This window comes from Papio anubis, chromosome 16 (genome assembly GCF_008728515.1).
Source record: "Papio anubis isolate 15944 chromosome 16, Panubis1.0, whole genome shotgun sequence".
In the NCBI taxonomy this organism is placed as follows: Eukaryota; Metazoa; Chordata; class Mammalia; order Primates; family Cercopithecidae; genus Papio; species Papio anubis.
Genome location: NC_044991.1, coordinates 59,533,997 through 59,547,841, shown reverse-complemented (window position 1 = coordinate 59,547,841; position 13,845 = coordinate 59,533,997). Strand labels below are relative to the sequence as shown.

General features: G+C 42.2%; 1 protein-coding gene across 12 annotated transcripts in view; it reads right to left on the bottom strand.

Annotated features, from left to right (window-relative positions):
- Positions 1-13,845, bottom strand: part of ASXL1 (ASXL transcriptional regulator 1) — a 76,336-nt gene that overhangs the window by 8,558 nt on the left and 53,933 nt on the right. For 10 of the 12 annotated variants that reach the window (XM_009216345.4, XM_009216344.4, XM_003904882.4 and 7 more), the window contains 4 exons: positions 2,469-2,589; positions 2,295-2,392; positions 1,286-1,379; positions 679-831 (listed from right to left, as the gene is read on the bottom strand). In XM_009216345.4, the coding sequence (XP_009214609.2) occupies positions 679-831; positions 1,286-1,379; positions 2,295-2,392; positions 2,469-2,589 (466 nt within the window). Of the gene's footprint in view, positions 1-678; positions 832-1,285; positions 1,864-2,294; positions 2,393-2,468; positions 2,590-13,845 lie in introns of those variants that run through there. The other 2 variants (XM_021921150.2, XM_021921154.2) reach the window with 2 other exon arrangements.

Below are 13,845 nucleotides of genomic sequence, written 5' to 3'. Positions count from 1 at the left end.
AGACAGCAAATCTAGTTCTCACATGGACAAAGGTTTACTCTAATTCTCAGAAGCAAGTTTGCCTTCTTAATGGTTTCATGTGGCTCATCTACAAAAAAACCCAGCACGTGGGCCATTAAGAATTAAATCCTGAAATAGCAAAGAGCATACTAGTATTGCAAATAACCCTAATGGGGGTGGGGTGGGGTGAGGGGTGGGAGATATAGATACAGCACTACTGAATTTGTTTGCATCCCCAAAATTCAACACATGCTTCCACTCAACATACTGACTAGGTTGGAAAAAAGGGAGCATCTGATAGAGACTACAGATGTTGGGAATGAACGTGGCAGGATGCTACCGAAGAGAGAAAAGGGGTGTTGGAATTCTTCACTGAGAAGCTCAGAAGCAGTTTTCAGTCACTCAAACACTTACTAAGCAGTACAAGGCAGGCACAGACTAGGCCTACAGGGACATACGAGAAACTATGTGGCATCATCTCTGCCTGAAAGGAGTTCTCACAGTCTAGCAGAGAGCTACAAATGAAATCATCAAACTACAAGGTAAAAATAAATAAAAATAGAGGGCCACCCAAGAAGTAAAAATAAACTGGTAAAGGAACTAGAATAGAAGACATCTTCTCACTAGGCCTGCAGGGGCCCCCTTCACAGGCAGAGAAATAAGTGCCAAGCCACTCACCTGTGGCTGGCTTCCGGAAGCCTCTCAGGAGCGGGGCAGGGTCCTGGGCGACCTCGGCCTGGCCACGAATAGCAGCGCTGCCCAGGGCCAGAGAGCCGCTGCTGCTGCTGGACGGGCTGCCGCTCTCGCCATCGGCGTGGCGGCCCGAGAACCCTGAAGGCACAGCATTCCACTGGTCAAAAGTATCACAAGCCGCGCCCACGGCTCTCAGACAAGCTCACTTCTCCCAGCTCTCCCTGAAATGCTGCCAGCAATACTGAGAGCCTTAGGCTGAGAGAAACCACCACCTCATGGTCTGGCTTTAAAAATACCACCTTACAGATGCCAAACCGCCATCTTTATTTGTATAGCACTACACCTTTTACAAAGCACTGGCACAATCAAATCCTCCATTGGATCCTCACGACTGCCTTGGGAGACAAAGAGGAAGGCACACGGCAGAGCCCAGCAATAGAACCTACGGCAGGCCTCACCCACTGGCAGGGCTCTTGCCTATGGCCCGACAGCTCTCCTGGCATCACACTATTAAGTCAGAAACTGTTGACAGAGGGGGGCCAGGTCCCCAGGATCTGAGGAAAAAGCATCACCACCATGAGTTTACACATACCTGATGCAGATTCCACGTGGGCCCCGTTTACCTTCAGAGGAGTCAGGACAACTCGAGGCAGCATCACCCCAGTCTTTTTCTTTTGTTTGTTCGCCTACATTCCCAGAGAGAACAAAAAGAGAGCCCCAATCAACTGCAGAGCCACAAAAGCATTCCCTGGCGACACTCTCTACTCACTCTCTTGTAAAATGAAGTTCGTCTTCAACCAGATCTGTCGAATAATGCTGACGAGAGCACCGGTTAATGTTACTGAGCTACGTGCTGGTCACTGTGCCAAGCATCATTCCAAGCTACAAAACGTACTGTTATCCCCATTTTACAGGCAAGGAGTTTTCCCAAAGTCTCAAGGGTAGTAAGTGCAGGGTCACCATTCAAACTGCTCACTCCCAATCTCCTGTTCTCACTACTCTGCACTAACCCCACTTCTCCCCGGATGTTCACATATATATTACAAGAATGAACAGAATCAGGCTGGGCGTTGTGACTCATGCCTGTAATCCCAGAACTTTGGGAGGCTGAGGCGGACGGATCACTTGAGGTCAGGAATTCAAGACTAGCCTGGCCAACATGGCATAAACCCCATCTCTACTAAAAATACAAAAATTAGCCAGTTGCAGTAGTACGTGCCTGTAATCCCAGCTACTTGGGAGGTTGAGGCAGGAGAAGTGTTTGAACCCCAGAGGCGGAGGTTGCAGTAAGCGGAGATCACACCACTGCACTCCAGCCTGGGCGACAGGTGCAACTCAATCTCAAAAAAAAAAAAAAAAAAAAAAAAAAAAGAACGAACAGAATCACTCAGCCAAGGTAAAGAAAAAGAAAAAACTCACTCTGCTCAGACCTACTGTTCACTTTTCCTACGGCCCACTGTTAAATGCTACTAACAGCTAGAGACCAGACTTCTATTCTTCACTCTCTGAACATGTCCACAGCTTACAACAGGAGAAGGAAGCATCTTGCCTTGTACCTGTCATCATTCATCCTCCCGGGTTAGGCTCTACCTCTTCCTTACCTGTGAGGAAGCTCTGTAGCTGTCCCTGGGATTGGAAAGAGGTCGACTCTGAGATTCTGTAGAACAGGATGCATTCGAAGATGTTTCATCAAGAGATACTGGAAGAAAGGAAAATAAAGGTTAGTCCCTAGTGCCCGCTGTGGCTCCCTCACCCATCCGGTAAAGGGTCCTTACCATCGTTTTCACCACTCACAGTGCTGGCTTCATTAGACCCACAGCTCTCCACATCAGCCGTGTCCTCTGGCTCCTCTCCCTCCACTGTAGCCGGATGGCGGGACCACTGCAGGGCATCCTTCTGTGATAGCAAGGTACAACTCAGGTGAACAAAGCCCTACAAATTCTTAAAGCAAGACAGTCATTCCTAAATGTGTATGCTTTTGAAAAAGACGGATTTAGAATACTGACAAGTTCCTAACCCTTTCTGACCTTTTTCTCAACACGTTCTTTTCATAACTATACCATCAATAAAGTTAGATACACTTTTGCATTCAAACATTCATTAAACATTTATAGGGTGCCTCCTATAAGCTATATACCATGTTGGTTCTGGGGAGGGTGGAGTGCTAAGGAGCAAGAATCAGGGTCCGGCTCTCAAGGAGCTCAAATAAAGGGGGGGGTGTCAATTAAACTGATTACAATACAAAGTACAGTACATAAGTGAATATGGAGAGCAGTGGCAGCCCAGAAGAGGGGGCACCTAACTTCAATGAGTTGAGCGAACGATGGCATGGAGGTGAGTAACGATCAGGGAAGTAATACTTCCAAAAGGATGTGTTACTTAAGCTGGGTTTTAAAATAAATTAGCAACTAGACAGACAGGTTGGCAGTAGGGAGACTGCAGGAAGTTCTAGATAGTGGGATGAGCAAATGTGAAAGAATATTCCAAACTCAGGGAAACTAGAGGTGTGGGGAACTAGGGTGTGGGGAACTCAATATGTAGGATGCTAGAGAGGGCACGAGGGCAGATGATAAGACCCATGCGGAGGGATCAAGAATTTGATTGATCTGGAGTCACTGAAGGATATTAACTAGGGGAATGATTTGGGTTTTCGGAATTTCATCTGGCAATCACAGGAAGCCTGGAGGCAGGAAGAAGAGTTAGACATTATGACAGACATCCACTGAAAAATGCCAAAGATCTAAACCAAAGATTGTGGCCACAGGGTTACAGTGTAGAGGAGAACTCCATCCCAAATTTCACCTCCTAAGAAAAGCTTCCTCCAATAGACTATATGCAGACTCAGAATTAAACTCTACCCATTCCCAAGAACTTCGGAGCTATCTCACACCTCAAAACTACAAAGAGTATGGATGAATACTGGCAGTTGGAGACAAGAAGAAGGTAAGGTGGGGCAGAGGAGAACATCTTCTTTGAATAAAAGTATGTAAAAAAAAGAGTTGATGAAGTCATGATTCTGCTAAGGCGGCACCATAAATTTAAAAGCGGTGCCCACAACAATCTAACTCATCAATTTCATGGGTCACTTGATCCACTACATTGAAGTTTCATCAATTTATTTTCATTAGTTTTAGCCAAACATCACGTATCTTAGAGTTTAAAAACAAAAAATTTTAAGGTATTTCCTTCAAGGAATACTACCACAGGTAGCCATTTTAAAAAAAGCTGTAGAGCATTTAATGACAAGAGAGACGCTGATACAGCAAGCTAATTAGGCAGTTAAATTCATACAGTATGATTCTATCATCTTTTTTAAAAAATGAAAATCTGTCTGTGTTTGCACAAAAAAACGCAAGAGAAATTCTTGCTAAGATGTTGACCACCACCATCTCTAGGTGGCAGTTTTTTTGTTTTTTCGAGACTGTCTCGCTCTGTCACCCAGGCCGGAGTGCAGCGGCATGATCTCAGCTCACTGCAACCTCCACCTCCTGGGTTCAAGCAATTTTCCTGCCTCAACCTCCTGAGTAGCTGGGATTACAGGCGGCTGTCACCACGCCCAACTAATTTTTGTAGTTTTAGTAGATATGGGGTTTCACCATGTTGGCCAGGATGGTCTTGAACTCCTGACCTCAGCTGTTCCACCCACCTCGGCCTCCCAAAGTGCCGGGATTACAGATGTGAGCCACCTTACCTAGCCTAGGTGGTAGAGTTTTATTAAGTGCTTTATATTTGTTTCAATTGTGGGTATTTTCTACTATTAACGTGTATTGTTTTCTGTGATCAAGAAAATAACAATGAAAAAGAAAAATCAGGTGCATCTAGCTTTACCAAGAGCTAAATCAAAATTTCCTTCCTCTAAGTCCTAGAGTCTGGGGAAACCAAGTACTGTTTACAAATCTCATTAATTAAACAAACAAGAACAGGGCCTGCTTGTCTGCAATTCAAACTACCCAGAAGTTTCTAAAGCCATGCATTTTCAGTAAAAAAGCAACGAGGAAAACAAAACTTTTAAGAGCAAGATTTGCTATTCTAATACTGCATAATTTTTATTACACAGACAGGGTCTTGGTCTGTTGCCCAGGCTGGTCTCAAAGTCCTGGGCTTGGCCGGGCGCAGTGGCTCATGCTTGTAATTCCAGCACTTTGGGAGGCCGAGGCAGGCAGATCACTTGAGGTCAGGAGTTCGAGACCAGCCTGACCAACATGATGAAACCCTGACTCTACTTAAATACAAAAATTAGCTGGGTGTGGTGCACGTGCCTGTATTCCCAACTACTCGGGAGGCTGTGGCAGGAGGATTGCCCAGGACGTGCAGGTGGCAGTGAGCCAAGATCTTGGCATTACACTCCAGCCTGGGCAACAGGGTGAACCTCCATCTCAAAAAAAAGAAAATAATAATAAATAAATATAAATGCTGGGTATGGTGGCTCACACCTGTAATCCAGCACTTTGGGAGGCCGAGATGGGCGGACCATCTGAGATTGGGAGTTCGAGACCAGCCTGGCCAATATGGTGAAACCCCCTCTATACTAAATATACACACAAAAAAATTAGCTGGGCCTGGTGGCACACATCTGTAATCCCAACTACTTGGGAAGCTGAGGCACAAGAACCGCTTGAACCTGGGAGGTGGAGGTTGCAGTGAGCTGAGATCATGCCATTGCATTTCAGCCAGGGCGACAGAGTGAGACTCTGTCTCAGAAAATAAAAAATTTAAAAAAAAAGAAGAATCAAAATTCTGTACTCAAGCGATCCTCACGCCTCAGCCTCCCAAAGCGCTAGGATTACAGGCCAATTCTACAATTAGCCACATCCAGCCAATTCTGCATTTGTAAAAGATCATTAATCTTTTCATACAAACTGTGTAAGTTTGACATAATTGACTTTTCATACATTAACTCTATATGTATGACAAAAACGAAATGGGTTACTGAAAATAACAGGTGCCAGAAAACATGCCCTGGGATTCCAGATTTTAACATTCTACAAGAATAATTTCCATCATGAAGCTTTTTAAAAATTAATAATGGGTGATCTTTCACTGAATCCTACATATAAAAAATTCTATAGGTGGGGCACGGTGGCTCATGCCTGTAATCCCAGCACTTTGGGAGGCCAAGGCAGATGGATCACAAAGTCAGGAGTTCGAGACCAGCCTGGCCAACATGGTGAAACCCTGTCTCTACTAAAAATAAATTAGCCGGGCATGGTGGTGCATGCTTGTAATCCCAGCTACTCGGGAGGCCGAGGCACAAGAATCACTTGAACCTGGAAGGCAGAGTTGCAGTGAATCGAGATCATGCCATTGCACTCCAGCCTGGGAGACAGTGCAAGACTCTGTCTTTTAAAAAAAAAAAAAAAAAAAAAAGAACCAATCCTTCACCACACAGTTACCATGAGAGGGAGAGTGTGAGATGGGAAGTGTGAAAACAATTAAGATCTACTCTCAGCAAATTTTAAGACACTGGGATATTCTAATGTGAACTGCATACTAGATGGTAGTGCTGCATTAATGTTAAATTTTCTGAGTGTGATAACTGTATTGTGCTTATGTAGGAGAATGCCCTTGGATCAATGTATACTTCCTCATATCCTTCCCCTACTTTTTTAAAATTAAAGTTTAAACACAGTGAAATGCACAGATCTCAGGTGTACCATTTAATGAGTTCTAACAAATGCATATCAAGATATAGAACATTTCCAACACCCCCAAAAGCTTCCTTGTGCCCCTTCCTAGTCAACCCCTATTTGAAACCACCCCCTCACCCCACTAAGGCAATCATTGTTCTGACTTCTGTCTTCATAACGTACTTTTGCCTGTTCTTGGTCTTCATGTAAATGGACTCAAACACATAAACTCTTTTGTGTCTGGCTTCTTTCACTCAGCCTGTTTATGATATTCATCTACGTTGTTGCATGCATCAGTAGTTCATTATCTGTTATTACAGAGTAATATTCTCATATATGACCATTTGTATATTCTCTCTTGATGGACATTTGGTTTATTTCCAGGCTTTGGCTATTATGAATAAAGCTATTATGAACATTCTTTTTTTTTTTTTTGAGACGGAGTCTCGCTCTGTCACCCAGGCTGGAGTGCAGCGGCCGGATCTCAGCTCATGCAAGCTCTGCCCCCCGGGTTCACGCCATTCTCCTGCCTCAGCCTCCCGAGTAGCTGGGACTACAGGCGCCCGCCACCTCGCTCGGCTAGTTTTTTGTATTTTTTAGTAGAGACGGGGTTTCACCGTGTTAGCCAGGATGGTCTCGATCTCCTGACCTCGTGATCCGCCCATCTCGGCCTCCCAAAGTGCTGGGATTACAGGCTTGAGCCACCGCGCCCAGCCTGAACATTCTTGTAGACATGTTTTCATTTTTTTTTTTGTAGACATGTTTTCATTTCTCCTGAATAAGTATCTAGGAGAATTGCCGAGTCACAAGATGGATGAAAGCTAACTTCATTAAAAAAAAATGTATACTCCCAACAGTACTTGATGAGAGTTCCAGTTGATCCAAATCCTCACCATTATTTGAAGCTGGCAGTCTTATTTTAGCCATTCTAGTGGGAGTATAATGGTACCTCATTGTGGTTTTAATTTTAATTCAGAGTGCTAGAATTCAATGATTTTAATGTTAATTTGCCTAATGTCTCAAGATGTTGAGCACTTTTTCTGAAGATCTTTTTTTTTTTAAAATTTTACTTTATGTTCTGGGATACATGTGCAGAACGTGCAGGTTTGTTACATAGGTATACGTGTGCCATGTTGGTTTGCTGCACCTATTAACCCGTCATCTAGGTTTTAAGCCCTGCATGCATTAGGTATCTGTCCTAATGCTCTCCCTCCCCTTTCCCCCAACTCCCCGACAGACCCCAGTGTGTGATGTTCCCTCCCTGTGTCCAAGTGTTCTCACTGTTCAACCCCCACTTATGAGTGAGAACATGAGGTGTTTGGTTTTCTGTTCCAGTGTTAGTTTGCTGAGAATGATGGTTTCCAGCTTCATTCATGTCCCTGCAAAGGACATGAACTCATTCTTTTATGGCTGCATGAGAACTTTTTAATGTGCTTATTGGCCATATTCATATCTTCCTCTTTAAGTATCTGTTCAAGTCTTTCGCCCATTTTTTTTTTTTTGAGTTGTCTTTTAAAAACTGTTGTTGTAGGAATTCTTTATTTTGAACCTTTTTGATACTGATGAGTATATATTACTTTTACAAATACATTTTGAACATTTTTATATGGAAAGAAATTCGATTTCACAGGAAAGCTGCAAGAGCTTTTCATTCTACTTTTGCAAGAGTAAAACAGTACAAAGAAGACTTGCTTTTTATACTTTTTACTCACATTCATCTATTAATACAAGTAAGTGTTTCTAAAATGCATAAAGTATACTAGTTTGGCAAGGTAACTAGAAAAGAAGTTAGTGATTAAAAAAAAAATAAACCATCAGTAATAAGTAAACCAAAATAAAATGTTCTCCCACAGGTCAGATGTTTCAAAAAATACAACACACTACGAATGTAACAAATCTGAGCAAAGGAGAGCTAACATTTAAACTGATAAAAAGTTTAAACTGCCCAAGATTAGATTCTGAAGCAAAAATAAATAAATAAAATAAGCAAAATGTCAGTTATGCCTTTCCTTATATCTTTCCTGAGCAAATATAAATACTATCTCTTAGGAGAAGGCTGACAAAAACTGAGAATATACCAACCATTCAACAGTACACTAGAATTCCTTTCAATGCATAATAGAAACAAGGGATTAGAAGAGATAAGCATGTCATAATTTCCAGACAGCATAATTATTTACATTAAAGATCCAAGAGACTCAGACCTAGTAAGAGATTTTAGCCACACTGTGACATCTGCGATCATATGAAAAAAAAAAAAAAAAAGAAAGAAAGAAAAAGAAAAATCAAGTGATACTAACATCACCACTCAACATCATCAATTAGAAAATTTATCCATTGGCCGGGCGCGGTGGCTCATGCCTGTAATCCCAGCACTTTGGGAGACTGAGATGGGTGGATAACCTGAGGTCAGGAGTTCAAGACCAGCCTGGCCAACATGGTGAAACCCCATCTCCACTAAAAATACAAAAATTAGCCCGGCATGGTAGCACACGCCTGTAATCCCAGCCACTTGGGAGGCTGAGGCAGGAGAATCGCTTTAACTGGGAGATGGAGGTTGCAGTGAGCTGACATGGTGCCACTGCATTCCAGCCTGGGCAACAAGAGCGAAACACCGTCTCAAAAAAAAAAAAAAAGAAGGAAGGAAAAAAAAAAAAAGAAAATATATCCATTTGCCAGGGTTGAAGGAAAAAGAAAATACAATTTATAACAAAAAAGAACGTAAGTTACCCAGGGATAAATTCCACAAAAGAAATATAATCATTTTATGAATATAAAGCTTTATCAAGAAAGGTTTAAAACCTTAAAAAGGTCAGGCGTGTTGGCTATGCTTGTAATCCCAGCACTTTGGGAAGCCGAGGAAGGAGGATCACTTGAGCCCAGGAGTTCAAGACCAACAAGAGTAACGTAAGGAGACCCCCGCTTCTACAAAAAAATCCAAAAATTAGCTGGACATGGTGATGTGCACCTACAGTCCCAGCTACTCAGGAGGCTGAGGTGGGAGGACTGCTTGAGCCCAGGAGTTTGAGGCTGCAGCGAGCTATGATCTCACCACTGCACTCCAGCCTGAGAGACTGTCTCAAAAAAACAAAAACAAGACCCTATCTCAAAAAAACAAAAACAAATCCTAAATAAATGGAGAGCTATACCATGTTCTTGATTACGAAGATTTTATATCATAAAGATGTCAATTTGGCCAGGCGTGGTGGCTCAAGCCTGTAATCCCAGCACTTTGGGAGGCTGAGGTGGGCAGACCACAACATCAGGAGTTCGAGACCAGCCTGACCAACATAGTGAAACCCCGTCTCTACTAAAAATACAAAAATTAGCCAGACGTAGTGGCGCGCACCTGTAATCCTAGCTACTCAAGAGGCTAAGGCAAGAGAGTCGCTGGAACCCAGGAGGCGGAGGTTACGGTAGGCTAAGATCGCACCACTGCACTCAGCTCACTGCAATCTCCATCTCCTGGGTTCAAGCAATTCTCCTGCCTCAGCCTCCCGAGTAGCTGGGGTTACAGGCACCCACCACTATGCCCAGTTAATTTTTTGTATTTTTAGTAGAGACGGGGTTTCACCACGTTGGCCAGGCTGGTCTCAAACTCCTGACCTCGTGATTCACCCTCCTCGGCCTTCCCAAAGTGCTGGGATTACAGACATGAGCCATCGCGCCTGGCCAATTTTTGTATTTTTTTGTAGAGATGGGTTTTTTGCCATATTGCCCAGGCTGGTCTTGAACTCCTGAGCACAATCAATCCACCCTCCTGGGCCTCAAGTGCTGGGATTACAGGTGTGAGCCACCACACCCGGCCTAAAAAAAAGATTGATGAAAATTTGTTTTTTTTTTTTTAAAAACCTACACATACATATTGAAGTGTATAGAAAGTTTACAGATCCAAAGTCAAAATGCAACTTTGGAAAACTGTGGCTAACATGGTCCACTAATGACGTTTTAATTTTCTCATGAAAATCCTAAAGAAGAATTAAAACTAATAAAGCAATCTCCATGCATGCTTGAGAAAAGGCTTCACCATTTAAACAAAATACTTAACATAAAAAGGTTCTACTGAATGTAAAATCCATTTGCATTATCAAAAGCAATTTCAATATTATAGCTGTCAATGAAAGAAAAGGAAGAGCTGTTATTTAAAAAATGAACACACTCTTGGAATATAGTTTAAATAAATTGTCTGAGTTCTTATTAATAATAAGAAAGGAATTTCTATCAACCAGAAATAAATTCTTGTAAGTTGCCACCCATAGCTGAAAGTAAAGTTTCTAGCTAATGGTGACCACAGGCCCACAATCCCTCATCTGAAATCTTTGGTCTAAATGTGTTGTAGAATTTAGAATTTCTTGAACTTTAGAATGCTAATATATGCATATATTGTATATTATCACCACCAGCAACCCATAATCAAACACATTAATTAAAAAAAATAAAATGTAGACAAAGACCAAGTGAAATAAAATAGGCTAACCTAGCCCTCTAAATCTACATCAGAGCTTTGACACCAAAATGAGTTTGGACAGGACAGGTTTTACTACTAAATCAGTCAAGGGGAAAAAAGTTCAGTTCTCATAATATTTTGGATTTCAGAATTGTTAATAAGGGACTATAAATCTGTATCAGGCATCTGAAGAGTTCATCATTAAACACAAGGAAATACATACAGACTTTTTAAGCATAAAACTTGATGTCATGATCATAACAAAGCACGTTTCTCAAAACTTCTTTTTTTTTTTTTTTTTTTTCTTCTCCCCCGAGACGGAGTCTCGCTCTGTCGCCCAGGCTGGGGTGCAGTGGCCGGATCTCAGCTCACTGCAAGCTCCGCCTCCCGAGTTTACACCACTCTCCTGCCTCAACCTCCCGAGTAGCTGGGACTACAGGCGCCCGCCACCTCGCCCAGCTATTTTTTTGTATTTTTTAGTAGAGACGGGGTTTCACTGTGTTAGCCAGGATGGTCTCCATCTCCTGACCTCGTGATCCGCCCGTCTCGGCCTCCCAAAGTGCTGGGATTACAGGCTTGAGCCACCGCGCCCGGCCACGTTTCTCAAAACTTCTAAAAAAGATTTGTAAGTTTTATAATTCTATTTTTCTCATCACAATTACAAAATGCAAAGAAAATGCAATGAAATCATTTCACCAATCCCCATAGAAAGAGCCTCCAGGTCACTTCCATTTTACCTAAGCATACAATATGAAAAGGTAAGGGAATAGTCCCTTAGAGAAATTCTCACACGTTTGTACATGCAGACTAAGGATAGTGTTCTGAAGTGTTTATAACAGAGATTAGAAAACAGTGAAAAACGTACATATTCATAACAGGAGACTGGATAAATAAAATGTAGCTATACTGATATGGTACACTATTAAACATTAAAGAGAATAAAATACACCTATATAAACAAACACACCACATACCTCAATATGAATAGGAGGATGCATATTAAATTAATGATAGCGGTTGCTACTGGGAAGAACAGGGGCAACAGGCCAGGGTGGCAGGTGGGGACAGAGGGGGTGGAGTTTGGCATAAAAGCCAAGGGCATTTCCCACTTTCTCTGTACAAAGGCTTGAGCTTCCATATTTAAACATGGCAAAATAGAAGTTGCTTAAAGGGTATAAAATAACAGTTAAATAGAAGGAATAAGTTCTAATATTCAATAGTAGAGCAGGAAAATTATAGTAAACAATAATTTACTATATATTTCAAAATTACTAGAAAAGAAGAATTTTAATGTTCCTAACACAAAGAAAAATGTCTATGCATTGCATACAGGTATCAAAATATCACCTGTACCCCCAAAATACATATAACTACTATATCTCAATTTTCAAAAGTACTGCATTGCATCTACAAATCAAATTGGGAAGAAATGACATCTTTATGATATAGAATCTTCTTAAGAACATGGTATAGCTGCTCTCCATTTATTTGGGGTTTGTTTTATTTTGATTTTGCTTTCTTTTTTTAATATTTTTTATTTTGTTTTCTTTTGTTTAATGTTATTTGGGAGTTGTGGATAAACATGGCAAAATGAACACATACTTCTTTGCATCCTCCTGAAGGTTCACTAGAATGGCTATAAGGGAATAGTGAAAGTATACATGCATAAATACAAAGAGTAAGGGAAAGGAAAAAGGCAATAGATGAAGGATGTCAACAGAAATCTGAAAGATGGAGAGCAGGAAGATAAGAAGTAACTGACTCAGCAAAGAAGGAAGTTGAAGTTTACGGCTGCAGAGGGAAAAGCCACAAAAAACAACCCAGTGCTTCAAAAGCCCAGAGCAGGCAGGGAAGTGGGAAGCACCCGGAACCACTGCAGACAAGAGTTGAGAGGCAGTGGCTGAGAACAGGAGAACTGTTCAAACTCTGAATAAGAAGTCAGACCCCCTCAGGTCTCCTTCCTGTCCCTAAACAGTAAGGCAATACCCTTCTCCTGCTCCAAAGGAAAACAGATTTATATTCTGATTAAATCGAACCAGAGAAGTTCTGGAATAGAAGACCAGAGGCACAGCTCAAGGGATGGGGGATGGAGTGAGATGCCATACTCTAAATAAGACCAGTAAGTCAAAGACCACATAGAAAATCGTGACGCAGGCCGGGCATGGCGGCTCACACCTGTAATCCCAGCACTTTGGGGGGCTGAGGCAGGAAGATCACCTGAGGTCAGGAGTTCAAGACCAGCCTGGCCAACATGGCGAAACCCCATATCTATTAAAAATACAAAAATTAGCCAGGGGTGATGGCGGGCACCTGTAATCCCAGCTACTAGGGAGGCTGAGGCTGGAGAATTGCTTGAACCCAGGAGGTGGAAGTTGCAGTGAGTTGAGATGGCGCCACTGCACTCCAGCCTGGGCAGCAAGAGCTAAGCTCCGTCTCAAAAAACAAAACAAAACAACAACAACAAACACCAGAAAATTATGACGCCACTACCTTCCCTCCCCACCTTGGCTCCCAAAGTGCCCCAAATAGTGGTAGTACTATGACCCCAACCCTCAGCCTACTCTCATATAGATGGCAAGAGATGAAAGGATTTCTCCTCCTGGAAAAAGTGACCAGCCTAGGAGAAAACATCTTCAGAAATGGATAACACGAGGATCCCCTAAAAGCATCTAGGTCCCCACCCTCTATCACAGCCAATAAACACTGCTCACAAACACAGGATCCATCAGTTTGCTCACTGTTGAGTGACCTATCAAGAACCACCGGCTATTTAAGCACATTGTTATGTGAAAGACAACCACAATAAATAGAAGGAGAACTGAAAGGAAACAAAGATAAATAAAATTTCACAGTAAATGTTCTCAAAGAGCCCCAAAGCAAACATAGAGTGCTTTTTCTTTTCTTTAATGAGATATGGGGTCTTGCTATGTTGCCCAGGCTGGACTCAAACTCCTGGGCAACATAGCAATTCTCCCTCCTTGGCCTCCCCAGTAGTCAGGACTACAGACAAGTACTACAGGTTAGCCAGAATTTTTTTTTTTTTAAATAAAGCAACATTAAAGAACATGAACAATCTGC